At 35.8% G+C, this 13,765-nt stretch overlaps 2 protein-coding genes across 12 annotated transcripts in view; one reads left to right on the top strand and one right to left on the bottom strand.

Annotated features, from left to right (window-relative positions):
• Window positions 1-6,332, bottom strand: part of LOC106160536 (lysosomal proton-coupled steroid conjugate and bile acid symporter SLC46A3) — a 7,462-nt gene extending 1,130 nt beyond the window's left edge. Inside the window, exons 1-5 of one of the 2 annotated variants that reach the window (XM_087012229.1) lie at window positions 6,161-6,332; window positions 4,224-5,311; window positions 2,132-2,273; window positions 1,378-1,461; window positions 531-687 (exon numbers count right to left, since the gene is read on the bottom strand). In XM_087012229.1, coding sequence (XP_086868355.1) covers window positions 531-687; window positions 1,378-1,461; window positions 2,132-2,273; window positions 4,224-5,279 — 1,439 coding nt within the window. In that variant the 5' untranslated portion in view covers window positions 5,280-5,311; window positions 6,161-6,332. Of the gene's footprint in view, window positions 1-530; window positions 688-1,377; window positions 1,462-2,131; window positions 2,274-4,223; window positions 5,312-6,084; window positions 6,124-6,160 lie in introns of those variants that run through there. The other variant, XM_087012230.1, reaches the window with a different exon arrangement.
• Window positions 6,208-13,765, top strand: LOC106160537 (lysosomal proton-coupled steroid conjugate and bile acid symporter SLC46A3). Of its 10 annotated transcripts, none has more exons than XR_015334182.1 (6): window positions 6,385-6,534; window positions 7,248-8,454; window positions 8,868-8,948; window positions 9,802-9,958; window positions 10,442-10,619; window positions 12,418-13,765. XR_015334182.1 is itself a non-coding variant. In XM_024075194.2 (6 exons), exons 2-6 carry the CDS (start codon window positions 7,326-7,328, stop codon window positions 10,557-10,559), a joined length of 696 nt encoding a protein of 231 aa, XP_023930962.1. In that variant the 5' UTR covers window positions 6,385-6,534; window positions 7,248-7,325; the 3' UTR covers window positions 10,560-13,765. The 10 variants fall into 10 exon arrangements, 9 of the variants coding, with proteins under 9 accessions (XP_086868359.1, XP_023930960.1, XP_023930962.1 ...); XM_024075194.2 differs by having other exon boundaries at window positions 7,248-7,413; window positions 8,203-8,454; window positions 10,442-13,765; XM_087012234.1 differs by adding an exon at window positions 6,825-6,884 and having other exon boundaries at window positions 6,392-6,534; window positions 10,442-13,765.

Genomic DNA, 13,765 nt, shown 5'->3' with positions numbered 1-13,765 from the left:
CACATCCCCCCCCCCCGTCACACCCCCTCCTCACTGTTATTTACCCTCAACCTTACACACACACAGTATTGCAAATACAAAAGTTTTTTGAAATCAAAAACCTGCTTTACAAGGATCCAAAGGTGTTATTTTTTAATCGTTACTCAAAGACCATTGAGAAAGAGAAACTTTGTGGGAGAGTATTAGTGTGAAGGTAATGACAAAGCAGGGACATTTTGACCCAACAGTAACAAAAAGGTAAACTGCTTATTCCAAGCAGAAAATTAATGTTCAAACACTAGAAAAATCAAAATGGCTACAGAATTACAATTACGAAATAAATATCCAAACATATTGCCATCTCATTGGCCTGCAAATACAAGAGGCATCTTGTGCTTTAGCATAGATTACACAGATCCAGGTACACATGGTTGTATTAGACACTCACAGTATGATCAATAATTTAAACTGAGAGTATACGAGATAAATCATAATCAACCGACATCTATGTCACTTTGCCAATTTAAATTAGTAAAACTAATTGATATTACCTTAGTACCGAAAAAGAGAGCACATAAAATGCAGCAATCACAAAATAGACAAATCCCCTGAACCAGGCAACAGTGGCAGTGTAGATAGAATTGAAGAGAGTGCCTCCAAATAAACTGCACGAGTTCTCAACAGCAGAGATGCTGGCAAATAGTGAGCCTGGAAATATGCAGATTGAAACAATATAATTGACTTTAAAACATGATCAATATTAATAGTCAAAGAACTCAAATGATTTGAAATTTTGTGCATGATTTAAACTGTTAAAGCAGCTGTAACACTGTTACAGCCTTTAAAAACTCTTCTTATATATAATGCAGGTACCTTTATTAATTTAAAAACAAATGAAAAATGTGTGCATCAATCTCTCCCTCTCCTGTAGTGTAAAATACAAGGTGAATTGGGAACTGGAGTTTCAACAGATCTAAGAAACGTTTTTATATAAAATGCACTTGTAAGTATTAGTCATTCCATGGGCAACATACACGACTTAGTGACTGAAAGAGCATCACTGCCCAATTACTGCTTTTAAAATTAAAGTTTCTTTGGAATGAATATATCTGTTCACATTTCTTTTAATTTTTTAACTGATTGTAGTTCAGAAATAAAAGTGGACCTTATAAAAAATTGAACATAAAAGGCCCAAAGGCACATAACTGTATTTGGACGTCCAGGGGGAATAAATACAATGCCAAAATATATAAATATCCTAAAAAATCAGGAAGACTTTCATCTGTGGTAGTTTGTTTGTAAAACACGCACCGACACACCCACATATGCACACTAACCCAGGTGAACAAACATAAGATTTTACTTCCCAATCGAGACAAAACACATGGCTGTATTTACCTTGCTCGTGATGTGTCACCTGCTCTGACATCAAGGCTCGCAACATTGGGATAATCAGGAAGAAAAACATGTTAACAAAACATGCTGGAATACAACAACATAAAACTGCAATTACTTCATATATTCCAAATCAACATGATACCTATTTGGTCTAAAAAATATTTGAAATTGCAGAAAAGAAAAAAAACAAAACATCAAAGTAGCACTCTGTACATGATGCGATATATTGTATTGAACAAACAATAAGTAGGTATACACTTTCAATCCAAAAATATCATATGAAATTAAGTTAGAATATGTCTTATCTTATGAAACTATTTTGGTGTGCCAAGTACTAGTAATTTAAGTACTCAGAAAGTGAATTTCAAAATATTAATTAAAAACTTTGGTGAATAGGGTTTTCAGTCTCTTGTGTAATGAAAGTAAAAGGTGTATAGTGCTAAGGAAACTAGAAATGTTTTTACCTTTATAATGACACATTTTGCTATAGGGTCCAAAAATCACATCTAAGGCTGCATTCAAAAGAGCAGACTATTAAGTATGTGGATCAAATATGGGGACTCACTTCAAAGCTTGCCATCTAATCTCCTAATACAAACTGAATAGATTCCCCGCGGGGATTACACTACAAGCACTCAAGTGTGTCTGCCATATTTGACCTGCAGACTGTTGTTGTGAATGCAGCCTTAGAGGTAAAATACTGGAAACAATACATTTTTATCACATCAAAATCTCATCAATATAACATACTTACAAATATACATCATGTAGTCATATTGTGCAAAAGCCACCAGGATCTTGTTTGCAAACACCAGCACCATGGCCATTTGTGCAATATACGCTTCCTTTATCTTCAATAGCTTTCTCATTATGAGCAGACCCACAAAGCTACCAGCCTAAAAAAAAGGGAAAAATCCTAATTATTCACTAAAAATTTTTTTCAACAAGATAAATTAATTAATCTGATTCAATAGATTTTAAATGATATGTAAATACACAAAAGAATAAATATTTATCAAATAATTATAGCCACAATATTACTTGTATTATCATATAAGACAAGAAGTAATGTTCACATGATGCTACAATAATAAGATCGCATTCACAACGAGTTGAGCCAGGCTTTACAAATCCTGGGGTCTAAATATGGCGGACGTACATTAAAGAAAAAAACGCCTAATCTTTTAATAGTCTCTCCACCTCTCACACACCTCCCCATGTGTCGTCCCAATGGAGCTGAGATTTAATGACTGTCCCCCCGCAGGGACGACGTGTGGGGAGGCGTGTGAGAGGCGGAGAGACTATTAAAAGATTAGGTGGTTTTTCTTTCATGTACGACTGCCATATTTAGTCCCCAGGATTTGTAAAGCCTGGCTCAACTCGTTGTGAATGCGATCTAAGTGATAAAATTCATTAAGATTCAGTTATAAAAATTGATAAAGAGCATAATGTAGAAGATCCAGAGAGAAAAGGAATGAAATAAAGAAAGGTGCTCATTAAATTACTAGTAAATTGAATCAGAAGAAGATTGATAGAAACATTTCTTAAAACTTTGTCTCGTCATTAGGCCACACTTTTTTAATTTTATGGATGACATCCTGCGCGCGCACCGATTTTCGTCCGTTCTCCAAAAAAAAAAAAAAAAAAATCCCCCCCCCCCCCCCCCCAAACCGCCCCCCCCCCCCAAAGGAAGTCGGTTGTCGCAAACATCGTTATTGAATTTGCCGGAAAATGCAATCGGCAATTCTCTGCTAATTCCGCAAGCTCCATACTGTCATTGTCGACTGCGGAGACATCCGAGTAGTTCCGAGTGTGGAAAATGAGCTTTCTGCGCATGCGTATTATCACCACGTGGAAATATGGCCGTTTTGCCGTCAACTTCATCTCTAGCATTAATTTCAAAATACACGACAATTAAAGTCATAAAGAGAACGGGGGCCGTCGTTTTGGATTGGTTTGCCATTGATATTGGACATGGAGATATCACCCTTTTACAATTTTACGAAAGGCTGGCCGCGGCCAGCAATCATCGCCCGGAAAATTTCAGTGACATTCTGTCCAAAGCAGCACATACCAGTTTCTTTTTGGAGCGAAAAAAGGGTCGACAAGAGCGTCGCGGTATTTGGTGGACTGAAGGTCGGACAGGCCACCCGATAGTTGGCTGCTAGCGTGTGAGTCGAAGTAGACAAAATGGCATCGACCGAAATTACCTTAGTAGTAGGAAGCATAGGCCTATCTTTGCTTAATTTTTTTAACAATTCTGTGAAGTGTTTACAATGCTTTAATTTTCTGAGAGTACAAATAAAGACACGCTATTTATTTGATATTTGTTTTATTGGTTTCTATACCGACAGAATGCATGAAATAACCTTGAATAGATTTGGTAATATGCAGCATATATATTCATGACTTTTTACCTTTCTACGAAGTAGGCCCTATTCACAATGCTTTAATATTTTGAGAGCATGGATAAAGACATGTTGTTAGTTTGATACGTGTTTCTGTGGTAAATTAGTGTTTCCAGCTGTGTACTGAAAACATAACTTTTCTTAAGCAGTTTTTTTTTTTTTTTTTTTTTTTTTGGACTGTTTTTTTTTTTTCGCCCGCTCGCACCGACTTTGGGGTCCCCAGAGGATGTCATCCATAAAAATAAAAAAGTGTGGCCTTACTATAATCATAATTGTTGTAGGCAAATTATTCAGATATTTTAAAAATCAAGCTAGGTACTAGTACATGCAAGAGAGGATGTTTTTCTAACCTTAAGTAAAGATATAATAAATATCTTTTCAAACACTAGTACATGAAACAGTTAAGTTGACTTTAATAACATAAAATAAAATCTTTACCTGTATAATTAAAGCATTAATAGCATTAAACCATCCAATTTGGGTACTAGTCCAGCAAAAAGGACTGTTGAGTAGATACAGCATGTCCACTGCTGAACTGGACACCATGGACATAGCACTGAGGAACAAAACCAGCAATAACAGTCTCAACTTCCACACTCTGCCTAGTAAATTCTCCCCGGGTTTGTGAAAATACAGCTGAGCCATTCGGAGCACATGTTTCAGGTCGAGCAGTTTGGCGTTGGGATCCTTCTGTATGAGTTCAGGCAGGCAGAAAACAACATAAAGTAAGGCTAAGCACAAAGAGCCCGTCACAATGATGTTGGGGATGAGAAAATTAGGAGAAAGTTTAATGAGATACCCCATTGAGATCTGAGAAGCCTCGATTGAAAATAACAGCAAGAGGTCAGTGATTGCAATTCTGAAGGCACGATTCTTTGTCGTGGTAATATCGGAGATATATGTGAAGCATCCCATAAGAGCAGTAGCATACTGGCCAAACAGTCCTTCAACAAAACACACTGGTAGAAAACTCCACAAAGGCCACTCAAAATAAACTGCAAATACTGTAAACACACTTCTGATTAAAGAGCCCATGCAGGGAAGAATCAAGGATGGTTTTCGCCCAAATGTGTCACTGTGGCCTCCGTAGAATACAGTGACAATGATTGCTGGAACCAGGGTACAAATACTTGTGTACATTAGCCATAGTGATGACTCTGCCTGCACCTTCTGCTGTAAGGCATACATGGTACTATTTGTGCCATTACTTCCTTCACACCCTGCGCCAGAATCTGACTTATTACCCACATATCCGAGATCCTCGCCGATTCTCTTGTAAAAATACTGGGGAAATATTGACAACAAAGAAAGTATGGCAAAGAAGTAGAAAAAAGCGTATGGCTCCACTGTAACTGGGCATTTAGGCAGAAATTTGGGCATGTCCAAATCTACAACGTCTATCAGTTCCTTGTGATGCCGATTAGCATGAAGATCTCTATGGCGAAGCCCATTTCCCCTAGAAAGTAGTGGATCGGTCTCTCTGTTGCCTTCCATTCTGTACAGCTGTCAATATGTGTGATACCTTCCTGTAAAACACAAATTATAGTTTATGTCAATTAAAATTGAACTGCTAACAACAATGGGCAACTTCATATAACTGGAGTTGCCTTTCTACTTTTTGTGAACCCAGGTTAATAGAATAAAGGAGGGGGGTGGGGTGGAGAAAGGATAGAAATTTTAAACTTCATTTATTTGTCCATTCTTCCCACCAAGAAAATTATTTAAGTATTATAAAACAAAATTATGTGGTCACTGAGTGCCTTTTTTTATCCTGTAAAATGCTGTTTTGGGGAGGTTAAGTGTTGGAATTAAAACAATCTTGCTTTTAAAAAGGGAAAACCTGTCTACCACAGACCACACCCTACTCTCCAACCACCTGCAGCTGATCTGATAAACTCCATATAAGTTAGTTTACTCCATAATTAAGTCAACTATAATAAGTAAGCTACATGTACTGTACAGTATTTAAGGGTGGCATATTATTGAAGATAACAGATACAATACATGTAATTATATCGGAACGGCCCACGTAAAGCTTCCCTTCCACTTGAACCTTATGGGTTGCACTTGAATCTTAATGAGGATGCTCTAAAAATTATCTACTGCGAAAAAAAAGTGCAAGTCACGTACAGCCATCTCAAAGGTAGACTACCAATGTACATTGTAGTACTAGGACTGAGTATTTTAAAAAGGGCTGCACAACTTTTCTTCAATAATGATTTAAGTCAAATCAAGTTGCCCAACTAAATAAGGATAACCTTGGATCACTGAGCCCACCTCCTATGAAACCAATATTTACAGTCACGCTCGAGAGACTGCACCTGACCCCTTGCCAAATGACAGCGTGAATGTTTGATTCAAGTCACACCACTTACTTCTCTCTTGTTCGTTCCCCCCCGAGTTTAATGCATCCTGTGGGTTAGACAGCCTTGTAAATCATCCTGGCACTGTCACGTGCACGATGCACAAGTCAAATACGCAAAGTGAGTCACAACCTGCTGTTGAAAAGTAAAACTCTGAGAAACTTTCTGAAACCGGAAGAAGGGAAAAGTGCCAAGATGAGCTACTTATGAAACTCACAAGAAACTTCCGGTTAGTTATTTATAACGTAAGTGAAGTAGGTCAGTCTGATGGGTTTGTTGTTTATCTCTACCGCGTGATCTTGGGCCCTGCAGTTTGGAATACAGCTAAATGTGTGTTTTGTGTGGGGTAAAATGAGCTAACCTTGCAAACCAACGACGCACAGAAGGTCTGTATTTGAAAAATAGATATTAATTAACTTAACGTGAACAAAAATGTGAATCAAGCACTTGGTCTTGGAATGTCGAAAGGAAAAGGCAGGTCTTTGTGTCAATTAAATGTTGATCGGTGTCGGAATGTCGATGTGCGTGTACCTAGGTAGCTGTACTGGTACTACTACTGGCACACTGTGATACACAGACGGAACAAGTAACTGAAATGAGGACAGACTTTTTTAAAAATATAGGTAAACTCTTTACAGCCTGCAGGGTATTCAATCTCTTGTTAAATATTTTACAGACCAACTGCACTGCGCCGATCATGGGTCTCACCTTAGACAGTAGTTTCATATATACTAAGGTATAGCGTCTACAATCAACCTGTTTTAGTCTCTAGAATTCCCATTTGCATTCTTTACATTCCCTACTGGTACGTACTCTACAGGTACATGTACATGTACATACTGGTATATTGGCAGCACGTTTACTGGTGTGGGCAGATATTGTAATATGTTGTCTTTGTCTGTATAGCTTGATCATGCCATGTACTTAAGTTTTTTCTTCTGTTGGCCTAGCTACCAGTGGCTGTTTTAATATGATGTTTTTTGTAGCACGGATTTCATCTAATTTGCACTCCTGTCAATGGTTTCTGATATTTATTGGCTGTACAAACACTAACACACGAATCACAAGATAATTTATTTTGTTTATTTTTTCTTTGTAGGAGAGATCTTGACACAAGAATTGAGAAGAACAGTAAAGGTAGATTTGCCTCATCAGCACATAGAGCTTCTGGGATAAAATGGAAAATGCAGCGATCAGTGGTGAAGACAAGCCTGAAGGCAATGAAATGAAGGAGAACTCTGCGCGTCTTTTTATCGCAATTTCAGGTGTTCTTTTTTTGTATGTGATATCATCATCTGCCTACAGCCCTTTAACTGATCAGTATGTGTATTCTGCATTGGCTCGCCAGTATGGTCTCCCATGTGGAGATAACGACACGCAGCATTCGTGCCAGAAGTCACAGTCCCAATGCATGAAGGATAACACCAGTGATCCATTGTATGATTTGCGAGAGAAAGTTGAGGGAGAGTCATCAAGTTGGGTTTTATATATTACAGTACCTAAAGCAATAATTACTGTTCCATTATCTTTATTATATGGGAGTTATAGTGACAGAGGAGGCCGAAAAATCCCCATACTTATGCCATGCATAGGCCTCTTGATCAACTATGTTATTGTTGGAGTTGTCATCTTCTTTCAACTTGATTTGTATTTTATAGCCATTGCTTGTGCTGTGGAAGCACTCTTTGGAAGCATTGCCACAAATTATCTTGGGATTTTTGCGTACACTGCAGATATATCCTCAATAAAAGTGCTGACATTTCGTATTGCGGTGCTGGAAGGGTTGATTGGTGTGACATACAGCTTGACTCAGCTTGGCCTCGGCTACCTCATCGAAACCACAGGGTTTATGTACCCTATTTTGATAGCAGCTGGACTGCAGCTTATTAATATAATTTATGTGTGTCTTTTGAAGGAGACCATTCAACGAAGTGAAGATGCAAAATTTTTAAGCTGTGAAAATTTTCAGAAGATCTTCAGGCTGTTTGTAGTAGACAATGGAAGCCATAGACTGTGGAAGATCAGGTTGCTAATGCTGTGCACTTTTATTATAGGTCTTCCTTGTATAGCCGTGTACGATGTCCAAACACTATTTCAACTAAATGCCCCGTTATGCTGGACTTCAGTCAAAATTGGTTTCTTTCTTGCCGGACGCTTTACTGCAAGTTTGCTAGCACAAATGATTCTCACCAAAATATTCAATCGATGGTTTGATGATGATCTACTAGCAGTGGTTGTTATAGTGATGGGCATTGCATCATGGGTATTTGAGGCATTTGCTACAACAGATCTGTTGATGTATCTTGGTAAGTATGGCAGGGTTTACACTCTTTATGCCCCCACCCCATACATCATTACTCCCCCTAGCAAATTTATGTTATTATCAGTAATGATGGAGGGAGGTCACAGAGAGGTGACAGATGTCACAGAGGGTAACATTGCTGTGCAGTTTATTTGCCACTTATGAATACATGACATAATTTATGCTGACTGAATAAGATATATTTTAATATTATATCATTTTCTTACAGAACACTGTTTATTACACTAATAGTATTGTTTAAAATTATAATTAATAATTTAATTCTTAAATATATATATAAAGGCCATATACATATATTATATTTTAAAAAACAGCAAGTTTTATGAATTACCTGAAAAAATAAGAATGATAGTTTATGGTATAACCGATTTTTAATGTTAGATTGTTTTCTATTAGTTATAGTTGTAGGCCTGAGCTTTGATCCTTTTACCTTCCTACGTGCTATGGCATCCAAACTGGGCCACAAAGATGAGCAAGGTAATGTGACCTATTTATTCATCATCATAAGCTTCCTCTTTGTTGTTTTGTACTCAGTTACCCCATGGGTGAAAGTTGTGCTTGATTTCAGGATTTTCAGTCTTCATTTTGATAGTTTTTCATATGATCTAAATCCAGTGTTGCAAGCTATTTTTTCAGGATTTTCAGTTTTTACGATCTTCACCTGTGAGTAACCTTGATTTTAAGAGGACACCAAAAACTCTCCTCTCTGCTGCATGTATCAGCAGTGCACTCACTGTGGCTGGCAATGGCAGAGGCATGCTTACAGTAGAGAGGTGGATTTCCAGTGTCTTCTGAAACTCAGGGTGATGTCAAGAGCCTTACTAGTAAATAAACAATATCATACTAAGACAAAATATAGTAAAATACTGGTATAATAGGTTTTTCATTGTCTTTTGGGTAATGGTGATAAAACTACTAGCAATTTACTTCTGAAGAGACTAAAGGTGTTTTCTACCTTTATGTGGCATGGCATTATGACCCTGCATCAAAGGAACTTAAACACATTTATTTTTACTGACTATTGGCTAAAATGTTATTAGTCTCTCTAGGACAGTTGCTGAGCTTACTTATATGCACCGATTTTAGTGTGCAGTGAAAGGCCCACCAAATCAGGACATAAGTAAGCTCAGCATCTATGTATTCTGTTTGGGGCACATTTAGAACATAAATTTAAGCCAAGATATGTAGTTCCTCCATGCACTATTATTAAAAATGTTGTGTGTCACTGTGTGTTTAAGAGACAATTTGCCAGAATTACCGATCTGCTCAAAGTAATTCAACCCCCTTTACAGCAAAGTTTTCACAAATCTTTCATCTCTTTTTTTTTCAGGTGCTTTATTTTCTACAGTAGCAGCAGTGGAGAGTCTGGCATATGGAGCAGGGCAGGCCACATTCACCAACATATACACTGCCACACTGAGTTTATTCCAGGGAATGGTTTTCTTGGTGATGGCTGGGTTTTATGTGATTGCTATGGTCCCATTTTTGTAAGTATCATTCTGCTTCTGATGGAAAAATGCAAACATACAGTAATGTTCCATTCAAAATGTCATTTCATTATTAATGTTGACTTTTGATGAAAGTGTTCCAAGTAGATAATAAATGTTGATTATTAATTTTATTTCATTAATATTAATCATTTTGGCAAATTCTCTCTCTCTCTCTCTCTCTCATTTATTTTTACTGACTATTGGCTAAAATGTTATCATGTTTAGTTCTCTAGGACAGTTGCTGAGCTTACTTATATGCACCGATTTTAGTGTGCAGTGAAGGGCCCACAAAATCAGTTATTAATTTTATTTCATTAACATTAATCAATTTGGCAAATTCTCTCTCTCTCTCTCTCTCTCTCTCTCTCTCTCTCTCTCACACACACACACACACACACACATTGCAGTTGTGCATACATATCTCCCCCAATAATGAACTAAAACAAAAGCCTTTTACTTGTTTTTTATTATTATTTCCAGGTTTTATATTATCAAGATAAGAAAAGAAAACAAATACAAACTCCTAGTCAATACTCCCACAGCCCCATCTGATGACATACTGAATGCTTCTAAGGAGGGCCATGTGATCAACGAATAAAGTCTGAACTGGCATTGTTTCATCTCAAGTTTGGTAGATGATAAACTAGATAAGTTTATTATGTACAGACACAGATGTGTCTGTACATATTGCCATCACCTGCGTCTGTCGTCGCCGTCGCCGATCATGTCGCCGTCGCTGTCGCCGTCGCCGTGCACTTTCAGCGTTAACACCATAAGTGGAAGACAGTTTTACTTTTTGGCTTTATATTTACAGAGCTGACTAATATTCATAAAACGCAGGTCAAGTTCGAAAATCAGCATGATCGGGCCATTATTGTAGAATTTATGCTGTTTTTTCACTTTTTAGCATATATGCAACACTGTTAACACATTTCAAGGAAAACCGATAGGCCTGTTGTCATGAAACTCATAGGAGTAATCAATCTTACTAAAACGCAGGTCAAGTTCGAAAATCGGCATGATCGGGCCACCATTTTACTAGTTATGCTGTTTTTTTACACTTTTCAACATATGCAACACTGTAAACACAATATAAGAAAAACAGATGGGCCAATTGTCATGAAAGTCACAGGAGTGGTCAATTTTACTAAAATGCAGGTTGAGTTCGTAAATCAGCATAATCGTGCCATTATTTTAGAAGGTATGCTGTTTTTTCACATTTCCTCAGATTCAATTTTTAGGCATGTTAACAGTCTCATTATTAAACTAATAAGATACGTGAAAGTGTTTGTTTGATATTTCCTGCATCTTTACAACATTATTAGTTGATTTTGTAAAAATGATGATAAACATGTTATCGTGTATTGTGTAATAAAGTTTCAAAAATGGAAATAAACTCATATCATTGCAATTTGTCAGATTCAATCATTCACTATGTTCAGAATCTCAGAATGGAAGAAATTGGACATTTAACACTGTTTTATTGATACTTTTGTCATCTCATCAATTTTCTTAGTTGATCATATAAAAATGGCAGTAAACTGTTAATTTTGTTTTATGTTAAAAATTGTTAAAAATGGGGAAAAAAACATTTCAGAACAGTGCTGTCTTGTTTACATTTTGGCATTTTCAAGTTGTGACTTTGAAGTTCCATGGGCCTGAAGACCTTTGCTAGTCACATTTTCTGAATATCCATGATACTAATATTTTATTATTAAAAATTGATGGTCATTATGCTGTTAAACATTATGTAATATTGCATCAAAATTTGAAAAAAAACCTATTTTGGGCACTGCTCCCATGATTACCTTTTAAGAAAAACCATGTTACTTACTGTTCTCAAACTTACAGGAAAGAAACATGGGACTAAAATACAGCTTCAGTAGGCAATGCAATCTGCCAGATAAAAGTTTTTTTGTGAAAATTTAATTTTTCACATATTGGCATTTTCAAGGTGTGACTTTGAAGTTCCACAGGCTTGAAGACCCAGGCTAGTCACATTTTCTGAAAATCCATGATACATATATTTTGTTATTAAAAATTGATTGTCATTATGCTGTTAACCATTATGTAATATTGCATCAGAATAGAAGAAAACACAATTTTGGGTGCTGCTGCCATGATGACCATTATGGGAAAACCATGTTACTTATGATTGCCAAACTTTCAAAAAAGAAATACAGGACTAAAATGCAGCCTGAGTTGGAAAAGCCGTCTAATTGACTTCTTTTTCTGGAAGTTTTACATTTTCAAAGTGTGAACTTGAACTCCCATGGGCCTGAAGCCTTATGCTTGTTTCACATTTTACTTACATTGGTATTACCTGTTGAGCATAATTAAAATTTGATGTTGAATTTGCAGTTTAACATAATGTACTTTTGCATCAGAATTGACAGTAGCCTATTTTGTTATTTCCTGCTTTTTGTCTGTACATTTGACAGCTTTGCTGCCTTGTTTTAATTTGACATTTATTTGTTGGGATAATTATTTGACATTGGATTTAACTATAAAGGTTACAATCAAAATGTAACTTTCAAGTAAGAAGTTATCAGTGATGACAAAGAATTGGATGCATATATGGACAAATTTGGTATCTTTAAAATTTTACTCTTTTTTTAAAGAATTTTAAACACAGCATATTAAATTTGTTAAAAAAATTTTAAGATACCTCTGACTTCTTACCATCTTAGTAGTACATCTGTATTGAAGAATCCTGAAATATGAAATATAATTAGGCATCATTTAAACAAAACTGTGTATTGAAAAAAATATCTATGCAGATTTTGGTTAGCTATGCAGTGTTAAGACTTTAGTCGTCCTTATATGTTGGGCATTTGTTGAGCATCATGTATGCCATCATATTTAAGGATAACTAATGCAATGGAGACATAATTAGGTATAAGTAATGTTTTGTTTATATATATATATATATATATATATATATATATATATATATATATATATATATATGTATATAAGGAATATTTCTAAAAATTTATCAAAACTTATTAGCTAGAATGTCATAGCCCTATCCCCTGTTGAATTGATCTATTATTTGGCCTAGTTTGATATTAGTTATGTTTTATTTAGACAACCTATAGACTAATATGTTATATTATTTTATTTATATAAGGAATATTTCTAGAAATGAAAATCAAAACTTATCGGCTAGAATGTCATTGCCCTATACCCTGATAAATTGAGCTATTATTTTGCTAAGTTTTGTCAAGCAAATTCAAAACGCTATCCACCTCATTCATATCTTATTGATTAATGATTCTAGTAAGATTATGTATGAATATTTGCTTTAATTTTGCAATCTTAAGCCTGGGATCTGATACATTCCTGGTTCTTTATTTTTTTAATCTCCATATGGAGAAGATGCTTCATTACAATGAAAAATATGCAGGCATTTCCTGGGTATAATTGTAAAAATGAAAAGACCTACCTCTGTTGTCTCTGAGGCTCAGGCTACATGTAACTTCCTATAAATTTATTTTTTTAAATAAAAGGAGAAATTGAATTTTAATTCATACACCCTGTTTACAGCAAATGATGTGATAGGGAAATAGTGAAATTTCTGACATAACTCTCTTCCAGTCATGAAACAGTGTCCATGGCTAGTGCAATATATGTTCGATTTTGTAATCTAATCTGTGATAAGATTTTTAAAATTGATGTGATAATTTAGCTCTTATTGAATATTGTAAACATACATTTCTGTAGAAAAATATATCAGATTCTTTACATTTTGCTCTGGTCACATGATATGACCACAGTAAATAAAGTAAATTTCCAGACATA

Source organism: Lingula anatina, chromosome 4 (assembly GCF_051362555.1).
Source record: "Lingula anatina isolate TDL-2025a chromosome 4, LinAna3.0, whole genome shotgun sequence".
NCBI lineage: Eukaryota > Metazoa > Brachiopoda > Lingulata > Lingulida > Lingulidae > Lingula > Lingula anatina.
Note: the sequence above shows the minus strand (reverse complement) of the source record. Positions and strands in the feature narration are given on the sequence as shown.